We start from the raw sequence: 20000 nt of genomic DNA on the forward strand, positions 1-20000 counted from the left end.
TTTTAGCCTATTTTACGGTTAAAGTTACAGTTACGGTTATGTTACTTAGCAGACGCCTTTGTCCAAAGCAAATTTTCTCTTGGGATAAGTGCAATGCTACTGTGATATGACTGGTGCATATATGGCTAATGGTGTCTTAGGTGGTTACAGCAATGGGAAGTTTTCTACTCACTGAAGAACAGTTTCCCTACAGGGACAGTAAAGTACCTATCCTGTCATTCTCACCTGAGAAAGCAGCCAATAAGGTACCTATTCCATCACTCTCACCTGAGAAAGTAGTCAATGAGGTACCTATCCTGTCATTCTCACCTGAGAAAGCAGTCAATAAAGTACCTATTCGATCACTCTCACCTGAGAAAGCAGTCAATAAAGTGCCTAATCTGTTATTCTCACCTGAGAAACAGTCAATGAGGTACCTACTGTATCCTGTCATTCTCACCTGAGAAAGCAGTCAATAAAGTACCTAATCTGTTATTCTCACCTGAAAAAGCACAAGAGTAGAGACAAAGAAATGGAAAGAGTGCAAAATGTCAAAGCTGGCGGGAGTCAAAAATTTAGCTTTTAATACAAAAATAACTGGACCAAGCAAAACACACATCCTTAAATAGGAAGGGAAAAAAAGCGAGAGGAACGCTTCTTTACAGCGCTCATGAAGGCCTTAAATAATAATGTCTTTGAACTTAATTGTCCTCCATGAGCGCATATGCTGACGTGACGTCTGCCGTCCCCTATGGAGGCGTCTGAGATAGCGATCACTCTCACATCCTTACAGAACACTGGCACATGAAGTGGTGCGGGTTTCCTCCAGCCCATTCATAAATCCCCTTCACCCGGCCCAATACTGCTAAGTAAGACCTTCTCCCCCACCCTTAGAAAACACTTCGCGGAGGTCCTCAGGTTTAAGTCAGCCATCCCACCCACCCACCTACAATCTGCACCACAAGCTCTCTCTCTCACACACACACACATACACAACCACACAATGAGACAGATATACTCAACCACACACACACACACACACACACACACACACACACACACACACACTTTCCCTCGTTCAAGACCCTGGCCTTGGCCATGGGTGGTGGTGGGTAGGCAGCTGTAGTCAGGCAGGGGTGCAAGGCGACCCTGTCCAAGAAAAACGAAAGACGGGAAAAAAAACAGAGGAGAAGGTGGAAGAGAAGGAGGAGGAGGAGGAATGAGTGGGGGCAAAAGAGTCCAATGCCTGGAGAGAGAGAGAGAGAGAGAGAGAGGGAGATAGAGGGAGAGAAAGAAAGAGAGAGAAAGAGTGAGTGAGATAGAGAGATGGAGGGAGAGAGAGAGAGAGGGGGGGGGGGGGAGTATTGGGCAGTGTGACTGACCAGCTTCCCTTCATGATCTGCCAGCTGACCAAATCAAGGAGGAAATGGTACCATGGTAGAGGAGCGGCTGCATACTGTACACGTCTAACCTTCTAGAACTCCTACATCATACACACCCAACCTTCTAGAACTCCTACATCATACACACCCAACCTTCTAGAACTCCTACATCATACACACCCAACCTTCTAGAACTCCTACATCATACACACCCAACCTTCTAGAACTCCTACATCATATACACTTAACCTTCTAGAACTCCTACATCCAACACCATAAGAAAACTTTCTAGAGCTCCTACACCCAACACCCCCAGAGAATCTTCTAGAACGCCACCCAATACCCCCAGAAAACCTGCTAGAACTCCTACATCCAACACCTCCAGAGAACCTGCTAGAACTCCACCAAATACCCCAGAGTACCTCTAGAGCCCCTGGCTACCCACCTCTTTTTTACTAATAACTTTACTGCCTAAACCCACTGCATTCTACACCGGTTCTAAAAGTACACCAAAAGACATCTGAACTGGGGCATGTGTGGACTAGGAGGACATTCTCCTGGTCCTTCACATCCTGTGGGGAAATGGGGTGGTTGGCGATGCTGGTGACGCTGGTAGTGGTTGGGCAAAGGGTGGAGGGGATTTGGTCACCACATGTTGGTGGTTATCACAGCACACCCACTCAGTTTAGACCGTTCCCTGCTCACCAGACTCAAAGCCAGTGATTTGGCAAAATAAAAATAAAACTGCAGGGGGGTAGTGTACTCCATTCAACCCCATTTTGGTCTTTAAACCAAACCAAATGAAGACATGAGTGAGAGATCGTTACAACCCATTAGATTCAAACACAATGGCTAGAGGGCAGAGCTACAGTAGTAACTGCACTGTACTTTGTCTCAGTGGAACCTCAACTTCCCTGCCAAAGTATCTCCACATCAGAAACAGCCTTCCACGAGCAGTCTCCACGAGGCCTTCAAAAGATGAATGAATACTGTAAACAGATCAATGCGCTCCAAACCCCATTCCATGCAGAGAGGCCTTGCGCTGCCATATGACCTGATCATCTCGCCCTGTTCTCCACCTCCCCGTGAGGACGCAGCTCTCTCTCTCAGGGAGACGGCAACACAAGAGAAGAAAAAGATCAAGAGCAGAGAGTAAGCAGGGATGGATGGGTGACCCAATGACAGAGAGCGAGAGGGCTGGGGGGGGCTGTGGGGGGCGGTGGGGGGGGATGCGGGTGATCTTTGATCAGTGCTGTGTGGTGTCCTCGGCTTGGCTGTGGCAGCTGAGGTGGCTCGGGCGACAGCCAGAGACGAAGCATCTCTTCTTCACAGCGGAATGACACTCCAATTACCCGAATCGCGCCGGAGGGGGAGCACACATGCTCGACATTAGGGCCCAGTGTTTCAGTCTGCCGCCCTCCCGTCTCCTTCTCCTCTCCTCTCTCTCTTCTCCTCTCCTCTCCTCCTCTCCTCACCTCTTCTCTCTCTCCTTCTCTCTCTTCTCTTCTCTTCTCCTCTTCTCCTCGGCATTAGGGCCCAGTGTTTCAGTCTGCCGCACGGGCCCTCCGTCTCCTTCTCCTCTCTTCTTCTCCTCTCCTCTCTCCTCTTCTCTTCTCCTCTCCTCTCCTCTTCTCCTCTTCTCTCCTCTCTTCTCCTCTTCTTGGCAGCCAGGCAGTGGGCAGGGGGGGGGGGGGGTTAGCCTTTGTTTGTGTCCCGGGCTGCAATAAACAATGTGCCATGTGAAGGGGTTCTGTGGAGGCTCTGTGGAGGCCCATCCCGCCCCCGACAGACCCAGTCCCCCACCCCCGTCCCTCCTGTTCGTCTTCCAGACCCACAGCGACTCACCAGGACACGCTCGGGCCGGGGGCAGGATGTTTGAGGAGTGCTTTGCGAAGCAAGGACAACAAAAGCAGAACCTTTTGCCTGAACGCCCCATAAAAACCCAAACAGTGCCCCGGGCGTTTTTTTTTTTTACAGTTGTTGTTATTTTTTCTCTTTTTGGGTCCGCGCTGCACGGAGGGGTCGCGGCCAAGGAACACATACACACGGGACACGGGGTCAAGCACACGCTGAAAAACTCTCTCGGACATATCGAACATATATAAACACGGCATGGAACCACAGGCAAACAAAGAGCCATGTGTCTGGATGGGCAGAGATGGTGTCTGGGGGCCACGAGGGTGAGGGGTGAGGGGTGGGGGGGCGGGGGGGCGGATTAAGGCCTGTTGGGAAGAGGAACAGGCTAGTTGGGTCTAAGAAAGAGCTGCACTGCTCGAAACGTCACAAAATAAAAAAGATTATGAATTGGGCCGCGGGGTCAAGGCCTGTGGGGAAGAGGAGGAGGCTACTTGAGTCTGAGGAAGAGCGGCACAGCTCGAAACGCCACAAATGAAAAAAAGATTATGAGTTGGGCCGGGGTGGGGTGGGGTGGGTTTAAGGCCTGTTGGGAAGAGGAAGAGTCCAGCTGGCCAGAGGAAGAGCTGCACAGCTAGAAACGTCACAAAATAAAGAAAGATTACGAATGGAAGCTATCTGGTACACGGATCACCTCTTGTCCTCCTGTGATACTCTCATACTGGGTCTTGCACCCATCCAACTTTGGCCTGGGATGTGCGTGGCCTTACCCTTGAGAAGCCGTGGAAAATGTGGAAAAATGCGAGTGACCAAGCTGAGCCCAAAATAAAGACAAGATAGTGGGAGCTGGCATGAATGCTGCAAAGTACAGCGCAGCTAGCCACAACCATAATGAGATGTGGCCATAAGCGCTCCATATTCATGAGCAGAGGTTAGCACATGTGCCTGTGTGAGCGAGTGAGAGGGAGAGAGAAGAGATAGCAGAAGTAGAGATAGAAGGAGAGAGAGAGAGAGAGAATGGAGGGTGAAGAGGGCAAAAGCAATTGGATGATCAGGCAATCAGACCCAAGACAAATCAACAGCTCTACCTAGAGCCTGCTGGAACCCGCTGATCCTCCATACTCATGCACACACACACACACACACACACACACACACACACACACACACACACACACACACACACACACACACACACACGCACACGCACACGCACACGCACACGCACACACGCACACACGCACACACACACACACACACACACACACACACACGCATGCACACACATACACACACACGCATGCACACGCGCACACACACGAACACGCACACGCGCACACACACACGCACACCAGGCTCTGCCCCTGGCGGCTGAGAGACAGTCAGTCTGCCTGCCTGTCAAGAGTCGGCGCTGCTCGTTCACATGATCCTCACAGATTCGGTGTCATTCTCCCGTTCGGTGCGTGCTCCTCTTCCCCGTCTCCTTCAATCCCCATCACCGACCCCCCCCCCCCCCCCCCCCTCGACCCCCCCACTCCCACTCACCCGGCTTTGTGTTCAGATTTACAGGGTCGTATTGGTGTACCAGAATATGACAGACGGAAGGTTTTCACACCCGCAGAGCAGGCAGTAAAAGAGCGCTGTGGTTTTAAGTGTGTCGTCAAGTGAAGACGGCAGAGTTCCTCCTCCTTGCCACACAAAATAACAGAGTGCCGCGGAACTTGGCACTAATTGATATCTTCTTGCACAACAACAGGCAAGTCATCTCGTCTTGGCAAACAGGGCGCTCCATTTATCTTGGGCAGTTGTCGGACTACGCCGTACTGGACAAGACCGGAATAATTTCCTCCGAAGTGGGGATAAAAAAGACAATAACCAGAAAAAAAAAAACAGGAATTCCCCTACGAAAAAAACAATGTTAATCATGACTGTGAAGAGTCACTCGCCAAAAATGACACAAGTGAAAAAAAAAAGAGAGAGAGAAAAATTTCTCATTCTGTTTCTATGAGTCCGCAGTGGTGACAGGGGAAGACCTGGTGAGGCGCCGGTGATTTACAACGAAGCGGCACCTCCGAGATTTCTGTGCAAAGGATTAAGAGCTGTTATTGTGCTGCCGAGCCCCAGCGCTCCTCTTCCTTTCCTGTGGGGGGGGGGGGGGGGGGGGGGGCGAGGGTGTCCCTGGGAGTGTGTAGTAATGGACCGTACTGTACACCACCTTACTATGGAGGAGGAGAGGGAGGAGGAGGAGGAGAGGGTGGAGGAGGAGGAGGAGGAGGTGGTGCACACAGGACAAACCCACCGTAAATCAGGGAGCATCTCACAGGGGCCACAGAGAGACAAGAATATTAAGGGACTTCACAAAGAGGGAGAAGGAGAGAGAGAGAGAGAGAGAGAGAGAGAGAGAGAGAGGGAGAGAGAGAGATACAGTTGGTGTGAGAGAGGGAGAGAAAGAATATTCAGAGATTTCACTAAAGGAGAGAGAGAAAGAGAGAGAGAAAGGGAAAGTTACAGATGGTGTGAGAGAAGGAGATATTCAGAGATTTTAGAGAGAGAGAGAAAGAGAGAGAGGGAGAAAAAAAGAGAGAGAAAGGCACACAGGGAGGGGCAGAAAGGGATGAGGAGAGGAGATGAGATGAAGGAAGGAGAGAGAGAAGTGAGGCCCAGGATTTCACAGAAAGCCCCGGCTCCCAAACGTTTAAGACCAGAGCTTTGCTCAAAAATAATAGGCAGCCTGTTTACTACGCCGAGAGATGGATCACATGGCACCAAAATAAATACTTCCAGATGGAGCTAGACAAAAATTATGCTGAAAAAAAAAAAAAAAAAAACGCAAAATGAAATTTCCATAAATCTAGGCAGAGAAAGAAATATCTTTGTGTTGTCCAGTGGCACCATGCTCTCGTATCAGTGTTTCAGTGACATGACAGAAAGCCAGGCCTGCCAGGCGTCATGGTGCAGAGTACGGACACAAACACCGAGATGTTCTGCAGGCTGTATATGGAGCGTCTGCGTCTCCTTTTGATACAGCCACTGTATGGATATATTAAACTTCACGGACATGGCTCCACTGCCTGCCAGTCCAAAACAACATTCTGAGTCTAATCCATTATATCCCCTTTAAGTAAGGCCTCTCCCAAGACCTTTAATAGGACTCCTTCAAAATGCTGACACTTTTGGATGTTGTATTGATAAAATGCTGCCCGGTTGGACCGAGTTTGCGTTTTCCCCCCTCATATTTTTCCATCAACCCATTTCAACAAGATCTTAAAAGCTGACGCTCCAGTCATTCTGCTTCACGGCGCCTCAGACGAGGCCTGTTCAGGGCCTTCGAAAATAGCACGCTCCAAAACCACAGACGAGAGGTGTCTCTGCGCGCGTTGAAAAAAAAAAAGAGGATTGTTCAGACGCTCTTTTAACGACCCCTGGAGATAGCTAACGAGCGGAGGAGCACTGGGTCGCCCTCGCCAACCGCCCCCCCCCCCCCCCCTCGACCAGGCCGCGGTCCGAGAGGTCCGAGTCCAACGGGCCCCGCGCTGGAATGCCAAAGGAGGCAAACGGCCGGGACGGGCCATTTAAAGCCGGCCTTTATGAGGCATTGAGAAGGGCACGGCCTCACGGAAAACAGGGAGTTCTGCGGATGTCAGCAGCACAGCACGAGATGTCTGTCCTCGCGCCGAGATACGGAGACGGCGGGGCAATAAACAAAGGCTGAGGCTCATCACTCCCACGGCTGTTGTCGTTGGCACAAAAGCACGGCGCGCGCGCGCGCACACACACAAAAAATAGAGTGGGACCCAAGGAAACCACAAGCAACGTACAAAATACTGCAGTCACGGCAACTTCTAAATATGCAGGAGTGCCAGTAAAGGTTAAAGGTATCCAAAGTGGACTCAGGAGATATAGAGGGGGAGACTGTATTTATTTATAATGTGGACTCACTTTTGACTTCCTTTCTGGTAAATGACGGGCTGAGGTTTCGCGATATACCCCTTGACTCGTGCAGCCAATCAGGGAGTGGATGTGTTGATGCAAATGAAATACTATACAGCCTACTTAAATGCTTGTGTAACCCCAGTTACCTGCTTGATAAGATCAGCTGCATGTTTAGTAGATACACTCTTCATACTGTAGGTTTCGCATATTTGCATTCTTTTACAATAAACACACATAGCTACTGACAGTATCCATAATTCAACCACTGTACAGGATTATTACCAATGCAATGCAAACATGTACAGTACTGTATGTCTGATGAAAAACTATATATGAACAACAAAACACAATCTAAGAACTCGCCACCACACACATCTTACAAATATAAAACACTCTTGAAGATGAAGTGTGCATTCCCATGGCTGTTCAAATGAGCATATGCTGCATGGCCAAAAGTATTAAAGAATAGAAAAGATTGAATGTCAAACCAAAACTAAAATAACTGTACAGTGCCTCCTCCTTGACTCCTTTAATTTAATTCTGGAGTTTAATAATCTCAAAATGACTTCACTGTTGTAATATGAGCAAGCACAACTAACAACACGGCCCAATCAAGCAGTCTGACATTTCAATTGCACACTCACAAACAGACCTAATGCTAAATTGTTCTCTGTAACTTGACTTTTTAACATTCTTTTGCTCAAGTATTTCCAGATTGTCTCCGTAAATAAACAGCTATTTAGGCTAAAGAGTTTGACTTCGTCTTGATTTTAAAGACAGGCAGAGCTAGAAAATCTTTAAACCAACTCCTCTGTTGTCAGGCTACGAACAGTGTTCACATGCGAGCAAGCATGACGAGAGCTGGATCTGATCTGCACAGTGTACGGGGCAAACGAGATGACAACCGTGTGGGACGGAGTCGGGGTATGGCACGGCTGTGTCAGTAGCCCACTGCTTGCTTGGCTTGGTCTACCGAACAAGCTCTTAATTTTATCTCCAGGGGTTTTTGGGCTAACCATGTGGTAAAGGGCCAGAGTGAAAATTGCTTATTGGTTCAATTAATCATGGTTTCAAAATGGCCTCAGTCGCAATAAAAACCCAACCGATTAGATGACGCGCCACACACATGCGTGTGTGTGTGTGTGTGTGTGTGTGTGTGTGTGTGTGTGTGTGTGTGTGTGCGTGTGCGTGTATGTGCGTGTGCGTGTGTATGCGCACGCACACAGACACACATGCCTGTGTGATCACTGTTCAGTGGCTGTGAAGGTCTCATCAAAGACCAGTGCAAATGTCCCCCTCGCACATCTGGAAGTCCTCACTTATCATCATAGGTTAGCAAACTAGCCGGCCGTGGAGCACCTGTTTTTTATATTAAACTAGAAGGGCGTCTCCGTATGACTAACTATTTCCTGCTCCTGTTTACTGCGGGGCAATCAAGGCTGCAGCCCAGAGGGTTCTGTCACAGTGACCAGTCATGGCGCTGGCCACTGCCCTCTCCATCCGTCCCCAGCCCCAGCCCTCCCCCCCACCACCACACCGCCCAGGCCAAACAAACCAAATGGCCTCGTTCGCACAGCTGCTCCATGCTAGGCCTTTATCCAAACATCATTACGCAGGTTCTATTCTATCTTCCCCACTCTTGTTTAATTTAAAAGGTAGGTAACATGGTATAAGCACAATGCTATAACGATATTTTGTTATGCATTATTAAGGAGGGCCTAAATCGATTTTTCGAAACAGATTATTTTTGGTGCCAAACAAAACCCAAATAAGGCATCACTCATCCAGCGACCGCTTCCAATTCATCATGTTAGTCTTGAGTGAAATTGCTCATTACCTGTGAATTACTGATTGCCCACAATAGTGTAAGCCTCAAAACTGGCTGTGAGACTTCAGTGTGCGCTCCAAAAGCTATTTCTCAGGCGCAAGCTAGCACTTATGACACCCACACAACTAGAACGGACAGAAAATTATATCTTTCAGCGTGAAATTTCAGATTTGGTGCTGACTTGGAGTGTGTTGGACAAACAGGTATTTCTTGCCTGAGAACAAGAACTGTGACAAAACAAAACATTGCATTAGATGCGCTTTTGCATTAAAAAATGTTAAAAAAGATTGCGATTGCGCTATTTAATTCTCCAGTAGAATTATGCAGCTTTTATGAGGAAAATTACACAAACCACAAATTGCTCTCAACAATTCCAATACCTCTGAGCTTGACCACTTTAAAATGGAGCTGCTCGGAGATGATAAATATAACTCTTTTACGGCTCTGTTATTACGCACTGAGAACGGAGAGAGCGGGCCAATCTTGTGGCTGTAGCGCCTGATGGCTTCTCTGATGTGGGCGGGCTGGATGGCACTGCTCGGAGCCTCTGCGCCACAGGCTGCTGCACTCTGCAACCAGAAGAGAGGGAGAGAGAGAGGGGGAGAGGGAGAGAGAGAGAGAAGGAGAGAGAGAGTGAGAGAGAGAGGGAGAGAGGGAGGGAGAGAGAGAGGGAGAGAGAGGGAGAGAGGGAGGGAGAGAGAGGGAGAGAGAGGGGGGCAAGAGAGAAAGAGAAAGAGGGAAAGGGAGATAGAGGGATACAGAGTAAGTGAGAGAGAGAGAGAGAGAGAGAGAGGGAGAGGGAGGGGATGGGGTGAGTGAGGTGGGAGAGGAAGATGGAGGAGAAAGAGGGACAGAGAGGGGAGTGGATAGAGGGAGAGAGAGAGAGAGAGAGAGAGAGAGGAGGGGGACACAGAGACACAGCCAACATTACTAAATCAAAAACATAGTGTGAGACCCTTTAAAGGCAGACGTCTGCCTCCTACACACACACACACACACACACACACACACACACACACACACACACACACACACACACACACACACACACACACACACACACACACACACACACACACACACACACACACACACACACACACACACACACACACACACACACACACACACACACACACACACACACACACACACACAGACATAAATACACACATACACACACACACCCACACCACACATCTACCCCCCGAATTAATATTTGCCGACAATGGATTCAAGGACATAAGAGGAGAACCATATGGCTCACCCTGCGCTGTACTGCATCTCCACACAGAGTATAGGCATTGTGTGTATTGTACTGTACAGCACATCCAGCAAGGGAGCTACTGAGGCTTTATTTGATATACGGGGGCCTGACAGTAAACGTTAGTTAACTACGCTATGCCATATGTGATCTGCAGTAATTGCGCTGCGTCGCCAAATGTATTTGGCTTGTGACGGAAAGGAACAATTTGACTAAATATCTCTCCGAGGAGGGAGGGAGAGAGGGAGGGAGGGAGAGAGAGAGGGGGGATGAAAAAAAAAAAAGAACACAGCTTCCCTGTTTTGATTCTTGCAATAAACTGGCTCCAGTAAAATTGACATGGCAGAACATATGAGGAGCTGCAGCAGAGCCGCCCTTGCCAGGGTTTCCACTGCCATTCTGCACGGGGCAGCCTGGAGCGCTGTGTGTGGACGCCTCCACTGCCATTCTGCACGGGGCAGCCTGGAGCGCTGTGGACGCTGTGGACGCCTCCGCTGCCCTGTGGTGGGCCGGGCTGCCCGCCGCACTTCCTCAGTGCTGCTTCTAATTCCGCCGGCCTAATGCGCATCATCACCTCGTCCTCCTCCAGAACGACCGGCCGGGCCGGGCCGGACGGCCAGCGAGCGAGCGAGTGAGGCCGAGCGGAAACGCTGCACAGCGGCGACGGCACCAGTCGGAGGAGTCGGAGGAGGAAGAGGAGGAGGAAGAGCCGGCCACACATGACACATGTCACAGGGAGATTAAAGAGCGGCGGGGATCAAAACAAGGCTGGGCGTCTGATGAAGCATTTCCTGAGCCGGGGCCAGTGTTTTTCACTCTTGTCAACAGAACACGCGAGACACCCAGGGAGAAGAAGAGGAGATGCAGAGGGAAAACTCGCCAGAAAACAAACTCCAAATTGATTCCCAAATTGCACAAGCATGGTCTAAACAACAATGCATGGATATACTGAAAGAACTTCAGAGAATTCCTCAGTCGGAGAAAAACAAGGTCCAGACTTTCCACAGATCAACTGTCTTTTAAGTGCTCTGCTCAACTCCCTCAGTGTTGGCATGCTTGTGCTTAATATGCTGACTTGCATCCTCAGCTATGATAATGATTTGTTTCCAGGATTAGTAACTGCATGTGTGTACTTTGCCATTCATCAAAGGTACGCAGTTAAAAAGCACAAACAACTACTAGATGTGAAATCGTCAGACTAAACTAGTGGTCTGTCAGTTTAACAATCATCCCTCAATTTACAAGGCCCAGCATTTGTCTCATAAATCATCCGATTATCTGTGAAGCTTGTTCGTCTTCCAACACTGCCCCCCCCCCCCACACACACACACACACAGACACACAGACACACACACACATACACACACACAACCCCACACACAGACAAACAGACACACACACACACACACACACACACACACACACACACACACACACAGACACACAGACACACAGACACACAGACACACAGACACACAGACACACAGACACACAGACACACACACACAGACACACACAGACACACACACACACACACACACACACACACACACACACACAGTGTGTTGGAGACAGATGGATTGTGGGTGTTGGGGCTTGCTGGCGGCCAGCACCAGCTCGCTCGCTCGCTCACCTTCTTCCTCTTCCTCTGCCTGGTCTTGCTGTTGGACTCCGGGGCTTGGCCCAGACCCCCGTTGCCGTGGGCGAGGGAGGGGAGCTTGCCCTGCAGGGCCGTCGCCAGGGGTCCGCTGGGGGTGGACGGGGGGGTGTTATCCGGAGAGTCCGTGTCTCTCCTGCCGGAGTGGACCTGCGAAAATAAAACAAACAAGATGACAGCCGATGGTCCACAAATGACACATTCTGTTGACATATCAATTGTATGCCGGAGTGGGGCTGCGTAAATAAAACAAACAAAATGGCAGCCGATGGTCCACAAATTACACATTATAAGTCAATTGTATGAACGACGTGCTTGTACTATTTACGGTACACATACGTCATCCATATATAACGTACATACAGTACATACGCAATACAAATCCAGTAGAAAAAGAATGAGAGTAGTTTGAGTTTATAATTGCCAATTGGCATGAAAATGTTTCTAAACACACACGTTTAATGAGGGTTGATAGATGGAGTAGAACATGCATTACATGTACTTTCAGCTAGCCAAATGCCTTATCGTCCACAATCTCTTACATCTGAAATCAGTACATGAGCCCCGATGTTATTTTTCAGTTTGCATACATTCTTCTGACACAGGGCCAAAAGATTGTATGGAAATCTTTGCTGGTCTAAATATCCTAGTGTGTATCCATAGGCAGGCTAACCAAACAGCCGACATCTGATAACATGATAAGTGGAATGATAGAAAATCACATAGGCTTCATTTTCGCTCTAAGCCTAACAGCTTCAACTGGGGTCTATACATGGATGTCCAGTGATCCTTGTAATATAGCTTTTGAAAAGACCTCGGGGTGTACGTTACAGCTATCCTATGCGAGTTAATGCCGAACAGAGCCAACAAGCGAGCCTCCAGGCTTTGGGAATGACAAAACTCTCCGAAGGCACCAGCGAGAGCGAAGACAAGCCAGACTCCAACAGCACATGGAGCTCCACAGCCCAGAGTGGCCTTGGCCAGGGCCAGGAGAGGAGATCAGAGGTTTGGTGGTTTCGGGGGAGGGAGGGGAGGGGGGGGGGGGGACAGATTTCAGCCCCTTCAGTGCAAGCGATCCGGCGGTACAAAACCACCTTGCACAAACTTGGCAGGCCCACTTGGCCAGAGGTCAAGCCCTTGAGCTACAGTGCGGGGACTGGACTGGTTAGCCTCTAGAGGGGACTGGGCCTTCTCTACCGGACGCTCTGATACAGACTTGCTGACATGTCGTGGGAGATCTGAGAACCTGAGAGGACAACACGGTTCTGCTCGTCTGGATTATGGGGCTGGGGCGACACATTCCAGCGCGAGGCCCAAACCCCTGAGCTGCCTCAGAGCAAATAAAGAAGTCCAGAGACGAAGAACGACTGCCGGCCACCGTGCGCCGCAGCGACCGCCGCCGCCCCGAACCTGACGCCCGCTTACCTCAGCGGCAGAGTTGTGGTACTGGATGAACGTGGCGGAAATAGCGTGGCTGAACGGGTCACCGGCCTTCGGCGTCATATCCTGCTTGACCAGCAGGGCCAAGTCCACTACCTGCGGAGGGACACACACACACACACACACACACACACACACACACACACACACACACACACACACACACACACACACACACACACACACACACACACACACACACACACACACACACACACACACACACACGTCAGTTCACAAGTCCCCTACCTGCGGAGCGGCAGAGAAAGATACAGAGAGCAATAAATTAAAAACTCACAGACCATAATGAGCGTTTGGGTTCACATGGACGCTCATCAGCATCACAATGAAAACTTGGTGAAAGCCAAAGTGCACAGTCGATTGTGAACGGGAGAAAATGGCAAGAATAACATCCTGGAGGTGAAGCTGGAAGTGGTGGCTGAACGGGAGGTAATTTTATACTCTATATTTAAGCGAACACGAGAGTGATGGGAGTTAAAGCACGTCTCCTCCGCCCCTGTGATCACTCAGAGCAATCAGACTTGTGGCATACCTGGGCAACTGTCTCATAGGCCAAGTATGACAGGATCTCCATGGAGACGGCATTAGGCTTCATGTCCAGACTGCTGCAGTCGAGCCACTCTCGAAACTTAGAGGCCTTCTTGGCTGAAAGAGTCAAGAAATTAGACACACACACACACACACACACACACACACACACACACAGAGACACACAGAGACACACACACACACACACATGTCAGTTCACAAGTACTTAAACTTTTCAGAAGTTTCAGGTCATACTAAGTGCAAGAGTCTGTTTTTGCCATTTTGCTTGTATAGAGAGCACATCATGTTACAGGTCATATTATCATGAGAGAATGCCACTTATGTGGAAAGAGAATTAAGGGAACTCAGACATATGTTGTGTATCCAGAGGTGGTCAAAACGTACGTACAGTATGGTCTAGGTCAGGGCTATTCAACTTCAGTACCAAGAGGGCCGAATGGAAAAATCACTGGGTTTTCAGGGGCCGCATAAAATAAGACGCCGCAAAATAATTGTATCCAACAATATTTGATAAAATCAGAGTAAAATTCAATTGAATTTTATACACTGGCATAGAAACTAAGAACATAGCCTATTATCCATATCCATAAAAAATCTTCTCAGACAGGTGATAGGCTGCCACACAAACTAGACAAGTATTTGAAAACACCCTTTCATACCTGATGTCTGATAGCTGCCATATCATGCATCAGTGGGAAAAATTGCAGTGTTGATTTAACTAGCCTACTTCAAGATCATTAGGCTCATAAGTGTTTCAGACACACACAGTAGCCTACAGCGCCAATCTCTCAAATATACTTAGCATTGAATTTAAAGAAAAAGTAATGCCAGCTCTGCCTCTGTTTATCTATTTCACGATTTCTTACCGCCAAAGATTCTAAACGTCGAGCCTGCGCAAATCACAAACAATTACATTCCCACGAGTGGAGTGAAGATGGCTGTCTAAAGAAACGTCTAATTGACAACGAGAATCGTTCATTTTACCCTCTGCAACAAGTACGAGACTTTCATGTTTATTGTGCAAAGAATCCATCGCTGTAAAGAAGGAATATAAAGTCAAGAGGCAATTCTCTACAAACCACAGCTCCTTCACTAACTTTCCCGAGGGCTCGGAGGAACGGAGACCGGGTATGATTGATTTGCGCACGCTTGAGGTTTAGAATCTTTGGCGGTAAGAAATCGTAATTGAATCAACATTTAATGATAACATTTAAAACTAGTTACACATTTGGAAATGTCAGTTTGTGTAGTGATGTGCTGTGTTCTCTGAGTGAAGATAACTGGAAGAATTAGTCTGGCCAATAGGGGCGGGCCGACAGTGCGCTACTCGCCAATCATATGAAGATCTATGCACACCCGTCAAAGCGAGTTCATTCCATGACGAGACACGCGGGCCACAGGAAATTTGAAGCGGGCCACATCTGGCCCGCGGGCCGCTAGTTGAATAGGCCTGGTCTAGGTAGTGTTGGTAGTGTTACATGAAATGTGAAGTGTTGGGACCAATTTGAAGTTCCGCCACATGCCCAGGTTTCCTGAAACAACATTTCCTAAATTCTGTACATCTATCTCATGCGCTTGTGGTGGTCACATCACCAATTAATCCAACATGAATCACACATTCCTTTCTTGCGTTTGTGTAAGAAGCACTTCTGGACGTGGTCTGGGGAACATGTGGCAACTGGTAATCTGTGTGACCACCGGCTTAATCCCAGACCACAAACTAGACGAGTCGGCCCGCACGTCCCCAGATGGGCAGTGCAGGGGTGCAGGAGCTGTGGCCGAGCGAGGTCTATTAATCTGCGCCGCCCGCGGCTCTGTCACAACCTGCTCACCACTGCCAGGAAGAGGCTTGGGGTGCTGGTAAAGGAGACGATCTTGTCAACATGCTATTATTGTAGGAATGTGGCCTTCAGAAATGCACTGCTTGGATTCGCAGCACACAATCAAGAGGCCTTAAAAAAAAAAAAAAAAAAAAAAAAAACAGAGACAGATAGACAGAGGAAACCTCTCTCTGCTCTTTACTGTGTGCAGATGCTTCGGAGTCGGCCCACCCTATAGAAAACAATCACTTGCTGTTTATAGAAATTGAGCAGATCGTCTGGGTTACGTTCCAAGTCTATGGGCTCCATTTTATCATCCAACACCGAAAGTGGACAAGAGCAACTAGAGCATGACAATGAAACCATCTTTATTTTTGGAAACAGTTTATCTGATTGACAAAAAAGAAAAGAGAGACATATATTTAAAGACTCTGGACAAAAACATCTTGAGGAAAACAATGCGACCATGTTTTATGGAGTGATTTATCTGATGAGAGATGACTAGATAATTGATTTGAAAAAATGATGGTAACACAAAGACTTTAAAAAACAAAAGAAGAACTTAAACACTTACAGAAGCTGAGCTGTCGACTTTCACAGAACTCCGAGTACTGGGCCATGTCCATGGTTCTTGTCTGTTTCTCCATTCTCTGATGGAAGGAATAGAAAAACAGTTTTTGTCTGTGCAGCATTGTTCTATCGTTGAGCAGGCCTCATAGCTGTGGTCATAAGGTACGCTGAGATTACCCAGAAAATAACGGGCATATTCAACTAATGAATATGTGTGCTAGATTAATTTCACAAAATAGGTTATTGACATATGATATTATTTGTTTTTTTCATCTGATTCGCTGGCAAGTGTTCCATCATTTTAGGAGACCCTTAGGTGAATGCAAGGCATCTGTTTGTGTAACACAAGAAGTTGCAGTTTAGTTATTGCGGTGTCATTTCGCGTCTCCTTCTAAAGTGTGTGACTTGTGCCACTACTGCCAATACACACGAGCAAAAACAAAACAAGCATCACTGACCACAGCAAGGTAAACATACAATTTTGGGGTGAGACGATGGCACGATGTTCCGCTGGCCTTTAAGAAGGCACAGCGTTAAGAGAGAAAATTCGATTAAAAAAAACGCACATAAAAAGCACTTAACCAAACGCATGGGCTCAGCAAAAAGATAAAGTCGTCTGAGATCAAAGCGCGCCTCTCGCCGACGAGCGCCATGACTCAACCAACACCCTTGATGGAGTACGAGTACAGCACTTGTGCCTTCAAAGGAATGACTCGGCAAGGTGCAAATTTAGAAGCCCTGCAGTTGCATAACCTTGACTCTGCTGAATCAAACATCCTGAGCGGGTCGCAGCTGTGGCCGACACCTGGGCCCGACTCAAGAGCGCTCGCTCGCTCACTCGCTCCCTCGCTCGCTCCAGCTGCCCAGCGCCCCGGGGAGCGGAGGGATTCCCCGGCCCAGGTCACACACACACTCACCGAGGGAGTGACCACATTCCTATCAAGCTCATGCAACACACTGCTCATCCAACAAGACGCCCCTTTGTTGCGTCAGCGCAATGAAACTCAACCCTGACGGTAAACGCTTGGCCTTTTTATGCGATTTGGAATCCTGGAAGCAGAGACGGTCCTGGCGCACCGTGTAATAACGAGCGTGTAATGAGACAAATGGCACGCTTGTCGTGCGTAAACATATCTCTTTCTTCAGGCGGGCGGCATAATCCACAGATTGTGTTACATCTTAAGGGGCCAGTGTGATCGATGTTGTCCCTGCATATGTTACCAGCAATGCAATTATCCTGATGAACAATCTCACTAGTGTCAGGTCACTGAAGAAAAAAAAAAAAAAGCTAACAAAAATTATGGGGTTGAGGCGATTGCACAATAGCGGTATTCATTTAATTTTTTGTTTGTTTTTATCGCAATCTCCTCCATCAATGCATAGTGGTGTTCTGTCAAATCTGGCCAGGAGCCACCGCAGCTGAGCTGCAGCTCATCTACAGTAGTTAGAGGTCAAAGGTCAGGTCTACCACTTGCAAAATACTCCAGAAGACTTCAGTATCCAGGAGCCCTCGGTCACGTGTCCAGACTTCACTCTGACAAGGAAGCAGTGTCTGTCCACGGACAGGGGCCAGCAGGCTGTTACGGACCCGCTTAATAGCTAGCAAAACGCATTCAGCCTGGATTTATAGCAGATGGTGTTAAGTCGCAGGTCAGAACCTGTAATTAGACGTTTCCTACACTTGGTCCAATTTAATACCTTTAGAGAGTTCAGCAAACAATAAATTTGTGCGTTCTAGTGGGGTGCAGGTCGTAAAATCCCGCTCAAGGTTTACAGCTTTTTTTTTTTTCTCCAGCTCAAAAACCTACGTGCCGCTAATGTCTTTTAATAGGCTGGAGAGCGATCCGTCTCGGAGCCTCAGGTTAGGCAAGTGGGCCTGCGAGAGAGGCGCCGCACTCTATCTCCTCTGGAGGTCTTAGGACAGTCTGACAACGAGTCCGGGGCACCGTGCCCAATCGCGAGGCTTTGCTGGATCACTTTCAGGCCACCCAAACCAACCGGAGTCTTTTTATTTAGTTAGCTGGCAGTCGTTGGAAATTCCATCTCTGAAAATACATATTAATGATGCCGAAAACCCGCCGCTCCCTGTCTGCGCGCAAGGGCTGCACACAGCCTCTGGAGCTGTGATTTCTATTAGTGTCGTTAAGAGCCGAGCGGAGTTTGGTGTGCGGAGGGGGAATTCGCAGCAGCCTTCGTGTCTGGGTTCTGGTCCAAATTGGGCTGTGAGCGATACGCGACTGGAGCCGCTGAACTTAAATAACTCTTGTCAACCGGGCTGGCCGAGACAGGAGAAATGTTATGACTGTGGCTTACTGACTGAAGAGAGACGGTGTGTGTGTGTGTGAGGGGGGGCGGATTTTTTCTCTCCAGATGAATGCTATATTTGGGGGGAGGGGGTTGATTAAATGAAAACTCTGACCAACCTGCTAATAGCTAAATTACAGCCACAACTGAGGCTGTGGCCCGTACTGAGGGACATCGGCAAATATTTGATTTGGCTTGTAAATGCTCTTGCTTAATGCCAGTGTGGTCTGGAGACAGGGAATCTCAATTTGTACCACTGGTAGCTGAGTGATTTTGCTCCTGCCACATATATAAAAAGGTTTCCACTACAGTAAAGTGTTATACTTGCATTTGTGTTATGTTTGATTTCTTTTTACTTTGTTTTTATAATGTCCAATGCCACGGCGTTCATGGTTAGTCTTGAATGTTAGAGTTGCTTTGAGCAAGTGAATATTGTTTCAGTGTTGATAAACATGTTTCATCAAAATTAAATGTAAAAAAAAAATATGTTCTGTGCATGTTGCTATGTTGGAGAAAGGGATTCTCCTATGCATCGAAAGGGACTGGAAAACCAGGCATACGGAGAAGAGAAGGCAGCGGTCTCGTGATCCACTTGGGCTGTTTTTAATGAGCCTTAACAAAACACATTAAAGTGTGAAAAATTGAACAAGACACCTGATGCTACTTACAGCTTTGACGAGACCACAAAATAATATCCGGAATCTCCCCCTGCATCACAGATAGCAAACAGGGACAAGGGATAGCACAATCTTCTCCATGACCCCTTAACTAGGTTAGACATTGAACTAACGTGGACAAAAAAAATATATTTTCACCACTATCATCACAGACTTTGTAATATTGTAGCAACGGTGAAACATTCAAATATATATTTTTTTTTTCTTGTAAAAATTGAACTGTCTCCCCTGAAAATTGTTGCCCAGTTTTATGTTTGTTTACTTGCTTTATTTGTTTGCCAATGAGTCCATCATGTTTTAGACTGATAGGAAAAACGCGTTTTGTATCCCCCAGGAAGCCAACGACGTAGGGAGGGGAGGTTCCACTAAGCTGAGGGCTTTCAAAACTAGGCCTTCTCAAGAGGATCGAGGGGAAAGAACACCAAAAATATATATCAAGCCCGTCATTCTGGGCTGAGCCCTGTGGTGCTTATTCATCCTCAGTGACAAAAAGAGATCCCCGGCCTGACATGCGAAGCCCTAGGAGTGTGCCTGTTGGACGCCATGTCCAAAAAATATCCACAAGTCTTGATCTTCACTGACTTTGTGGCACCATATTTATGACACAACCAAAGCAGCCAACAGCGTCTATGGTGAACAAAGTCGTCTGACTTACCCATAAAACACAGAGGTAAGAAATGGAGACGCAGAAGTTGTCATTTTAACTTAACTTTTCAGCACTT

The 20000-nt window shown here is 48.0% G+C and overlaps 1 protein-coding gene across 3 annotated transcripts in view; it reads right to left on the bottom strand.

The window, feature by feature from the left end:
• supt3h (SPT3 homolog, SAGA and STAGA complex component) overlaps nucleotides 1–20000 on the bottom strand; it is a 98806-nt gene that overhangs the window by 5067 nt on the left and 73739 nt on the right. For all 3 annotated transcript variants that reach the window (XM_062522616.1, XM_062522613.1, XM_062522614.1), the window contains exons 7-11: nucleotides 16302–16377; nucleotides 13891–14003; nucleotides 13323–13433; nucleotides 11874–12047; nucleotides 9435–9545 (exon numbers count right to left, since the gene is read on the bottom strand). In XM_062522616.1, the coding sequence (XP_062378600.1) occupies nucleotides 9435–9545; nucleotides 11874–12047; nucleotides 13323–13433; nucleotides 13891–14003; nucleotides 16302–16377 (585 nt within the window). The remainder of the gene's footprint in view (nucleotides 1–9434; nucleotides 9546–11873; nucleotides 12048–13322; nucleotides 13434–13890; nucleotides 14004–16301; nucleotides 16378–20000) is intronic.

Source organism: Sardina pilchardus, chromosome 20, assembly GCF_963854185.1.
Source record: "Sardina pilchardus chromosome 20, fSarPil1.1, whole genome shotgun sequence".
NCBI classification, from domain to species: Eukaryota; Metazoa; Chordata; class Actinopteri; order Clupeiformes; family Clupeidae; genus Sardina; species Sardina pilchardus.